This window comes from Sinocyclocheilus grahami, unplaced genomic scaffold (assembly GCF_001515645.1).
Source record: "Sinocyclocheilus grahami isolate Dianchi unplaced genomic scaffold, SAMN03320097.WGS_v1.1 scaffold2343.1, whole genome shotgun sequence".
NCBI classification, from domain to species: Eukaryota; Metazoa; Chordata; class Actinopteri; order Cypriniformes; family Cyprinidae; genus Sinocyclocheilus; species Sinocyclocheilus grahami.
Window position 1 is genome coordinate 22,471 of NW_015507522.1, and position 4,753 is coordinate 27,223.

The window sequence follows — 4,753 nt, forward strand, 5'->3', positions numbered from 1 at the left end:
AAGTGCATTACATGAAAAATAAATAAAATATTAAAACAGTAAAAGCAAATAATAAATATTTTTAAATGATTAAAAAATATTTAAAATGAAATAAAACAGTTAAGAATAAAAAAAGGAGGATACATATGATACATTGGGACGTAGCACAGAGCTCATTCAGTAAATGAACAGCTGAACAGATGTGTTTTGAGTCTGGATTTACATATATAAAAGCAGACGCCCTTTGTTTTGAGTGAACCCTTTCTACTGACTGGATCCTAATGATCTGAGTCTGCTATGTTTATGTTCAGTGAGCATATCTGCAATGTATTGAGGTCCTAGGCCATTGAGTGATTTATAAATGCGTAATAATACTGTAAAATCAATCCTAAATGTCACTGGAAGCATATGACCTGAGCACTGGTGTGATATGCTCAGTGATATGTGATATTCTGACATGAAAGGAGCTGCAGCTGTCTAATGGTCTAATGGTTCATGTCAGCTGTGATGTGGTTGGAAACCAGATTGAAATTTGGCTAGGTATCCATTTGAGTTTAAAAAGTTGCCCAGTTGTTCATTTATCAAGAATACTAAAGAAATCTCAAACTCTAAACAAGCAAAAACCCTTAAAGAGACAGAACTTCACTGTCTGACGTCACATTGGTTGATGAGAATATGGTCATGAGCTGAATGTTGTGAACCTCAGTGGTTGAAAGTGCTTCTCTGGGCAGCAGTGAATCCATCAGTGAATCGACTCTCGTATCAGTTCACGAGTCCTGTGACGTTATTGTGTGTGTTGATGTTAAATGACGGAGAATCTCCACCATCAGTTCTCATGGATGAGGATCAAAACACAGAAAAACACGTTCAGTTCAAACTCTAGACATGTTTCAGTGATTTGCATTGTGTTGAATAAATGGAAATGCTTCATATCTGTGTTTCTTCTGTTTTTAGTGCTGATGTCCTTCCTCCACGCTGGACTCACTCATGGTACTGTGCAGTATTGCATTACAATTGATTTATTAAACAATTATGAATCCTGTTGTAGTAGTTTATTTGTCTACATGGATCACACCAGGGGCCTGTACCATGATGGTAGTTTAAAGGTCCCATGGCATGAAAATTTCACTTTATGAGGTTTTTTAACATTAATATGAGTTCCCCTAGCCTGCCTATGGTCCCCCAGTGGCTAGAAATGGCGATAGGTGTAAACCGAGCCCTGGGTATCCTGCTTTGCCTTTGAGAAAATGAAAGCTCAGATGGCCCAATCTGGAATCTTCCCTTTATGTCGTCATACGGGGAAAGGTTACCTCCCCTTTCTCTGCTTTGCCCGCCCAGAGAATTTGGCCCGCCTATGAGAAAATGAGCTACTACCGTGCGAGACGAGCGCAATATATTTTTTTTCCTCGAGACATCATGGCTTGCAAACGAGCGAAGCACGGCAGTTGCACCGCCTCTCTCCTCCTCATTAGCATTAAAGCTACAGACACAGAAATGGCACGTCCTAAGGAAAGCTCATTGTAGGACTGGCTCGTAGTGGCTGAAATTCTGCACCAAGGCTGAATTTCGGGAAAGAGACTTCAGATACAGTACTAGGGACCACTTAGGCCTATATAAAAGCATCTAAAAAGCAGCATGTCATGGGACCTTTAACAAACTCAGAGTTACAGGATTAGTTTAGAGTTGACAAAACCAAACCACTCCAATCCGTCTTTTTTGGTACCATGATGCTGATCATAAACTTTCTTTGTCAACTCTTTGATCCTGAGTTTGTGGAGCGTGTGCACATGATGGTGAACAGCCAATCACAGAGCAAGTGTGATTCACTTCTCGCGAGATCCAAAACTAATTTGCTAAAGGTTAAGAGATTGAAGATTATGAGGAATTTAAACACATTTACACTGAAGAAAGTACTTGTCCATGAAAGAGGACAAATAACAGAAGTGATCTTGCTCTATCAGTGCAGTCACAAGTGAAACTTGTGAATATAGTTGATCATATATAGTGATAGAGACTCAAACATGTAAGGTCACATGTAGACATTTTTAAAGTGTTATCAATTGATTCTACAGCTTATTTATTTTACTTATGATCAGTATATATTAATATTAATTTAAATTAAATGCTTTATAATTATTGTTGAACTAAAATAGTTTGAGCGTAATGGATTAATACTAATATAAATCACATAATAATTATATAAATCATATAAAATATTTCTAAGTGATTATCATTTAAGACAATTTTGTTGTTAATTTTAATTTTTTATTTTTTTACTTACTTTCAGTTTGTCAAATAAAGTAACTAAATCAGCCATAAATCAGAAAAGAAATACAGTACTAAAACATGTTGATTTTCTGCTGCATTTTGCTTTAATTAAAAGTCAGTCAGTGTGTATTTGCTGATGCAGTGATGTTCATGCATGTGTGCTATTGCTAATGGCTGGATTATTTCACTTAATTCAGTTCCAGATACACAAAGTATTTGAGCAGCGTTTAGTGTAATTTTATATTAAGAAATATCCTTTGGTTAGTGAACTAAAATGGAAAATGTTCACAGTAATAATGTGAAGTAAATATTAATGTAAATATTAGTTTTGGAAATTAAACTTAAATGGTTTAAAGCAATTTACAGTGTTAGAGGGTTTTTATAAACAGACAGAAATAAATAAATAAATAAGAGTGACCAATAAAGTGAATTCAACACTGCATCACTGTACACTCACAGATAAACCGCAGCCGACTCTGACTGTAAAACCCCAGAGTTCAGTGTTCACTGGAGACACAGTTACTCTGAGCTGTGATGTGGGACAGTTAACTGGATGGACAATTCACTGGATTAAAGACTCGAACCCTGAATATTAAATTGTTTACTCATTTACAGACAGAAATAAATAAATAAATAAGAGTGAACAATAAAGTGAACTCAACACTGCATCACTGTACACTGACAGATAAACCGCAGCCGACTCTGAGTGTAAAACCCCAGAGTTCAGTGTTCACTGGAGACACAGTTACTCTGAGCTGTGATGTGGGACAGTTAACTGGATGGACAATTAACTGGAGAAAAGACTCAAACCCTGAATCCACGGGTGATGCAACTAAAACAATCAAGTCTGTGAGCGTCTCTGATGGAGGAGTGTACAAGTGTATAGCAGAACGAGGAAACTCCTACAGCGAGTACAGTAATGCAGTTACGATAACAGTAAAAGGTCAGCACTCTCTATACACTTTCTATACTTTTTTTAATGGAAGACAACTTTGTGTTTGTTAGAAAACATGTACTGTCATACATTAACAATGTCAGTTAAACTAAATATCAAATAAAATAATAATAGGAACTCAGTCACAAGCACCAACATACTCACAGATGAGTGACGGAGTTACACTGACAGTATCAGGTGAGAGCTTCAGTCTCAACATTGAGGCTAAATGTGCAGAATATTTTTTTTCAAATAGACTACAGTATTAAAAACATGCAGACAGAGAAACGTAAAAAGTAGTTTTAGAAGTAAATGAGATGTGTGCTACATAGAAAAGAGGTGTTGTGTCGTCATTAATGATCACACTGAAGCTCCAAAAGCAACTGCTTACTCTTTTACTAATGCTTTCAAACTTATGATGTGTGATATATTTTCAGAAATGTTTTATGAGAAATGTAAAGTTCAAGGTTGAAAAACTCATATTTACTTCAGCGTTTAAAATGATTACCACTTGCATCTGATCTTTTCATTTTTGGCATTCATCTGCAAACTGAAATGTGATTGGTTTGACCTTTTTACAAATAATTGACAATCTATAGCCAGCAATGACAAAGTGACAGAACCAAAGCCTTAGACCTGAGACTTTAAGATTATTCTTTGCAACCTTGTAAGCGCTGGGATTTCCTTCTAGAAATAAATAAAGAAACAATATTATTATGTGCAAAACAAAATATATAAATACAAATACAAAAATAAATATATGAGAATTGTTACATCCCTATGATGTATGTATTTAAAGAGTAATTGTTGAGGTGTGTTTTTCCACCCTTTTGGGTGTGGTTATGTGTCCCCTGTGTGTGTCCCCTGGGGGGGTAACTTAAATAGTTATCTGGTAAGTTAATACATCAAAAAGTAAGTTGTATCCCTGTTGACTAGCAGTGTGCGCGGTAACCACATAGTGTATGTAAATTAACTTTTATATTTATTTTCTTGTTAAGGTATTAAAAGGTACTGTAACTTATTTTGGTTTATTTGATTTATGCTTAGTTTGGAAGCTGTAGGGAGAGGGTGCCATTTTATTTTGTACTCATGTCTATCCCTGTTTTTGGTTAGTGAGGGAGTTGAGGAAAGCTTATGTTGCTGATTTCTTTTCTTTTACTCAAATAGGTTATTTAGTCCTCCTCCTGTTAGTCAGCTGCTCTTTTGGTTGTGGTTTTGGCCGGGCTCTCTCCTGAAGACATTTATTGCTTCCATGATTCTGGCTTTCCTAAATAAATTAAGTTTGCCAAACTAGGTGGTTTTTGCATTTTTCTGGAGCAGAGGACTGGAGTGATTCCTCCACGTTTGTATTGATTTCTTCTGACTTTTATTGACTTCTTTCTTTATTGAATTCAACACTGCATCACTGTACACTCACAGATAAACCGCAGCTGACTCTGACTGTAAAACCCCAGAGTTCAGTGTTCACTGGAGACACAGTTACTCTGAGCTGTGATGTGGGACAGTTAACTGGATGGACAATTCACTGGAGAAAAGACTCAAACCCTGAATCCACGGGTGATGCAACTAAAA

General features: G+C 36.2%; 1 protein-coding gene across 1 annotated transcript in view; it reads left to right on the forward strand.

The window, feature by feature from the left end:
• The first annotated feature begins 467 nt into the window (after positions 1-467).
• Positions 468-4,753, forward strand: part of LOC107574795 (leucine-rich repeats and immunoglobulin-like domains protein 1) — a 10,653-nt gene continuing 6,367 nt past the window's right edge. Inside the window, exons 1-5 of the mRNA XM_016261234.1 lie at positions 468-519; positions 934-969; positions 2,933-3,190; positions 3,317-3,379; positions 4,601-4,738. Coding sequence (XP_016116720.1) covers positions 468-519; positions 934-969; positions 2,933-3,190; positions 3,317-3,379; positions 4,601-4,738 — 547 coding nt within the window. The remainder of the gene's footprint in view (positions 520-933; positions 970-2,932; positions 3,191-3,316; positions 3,380-4,600; positions 4,739-4,753) is intronic.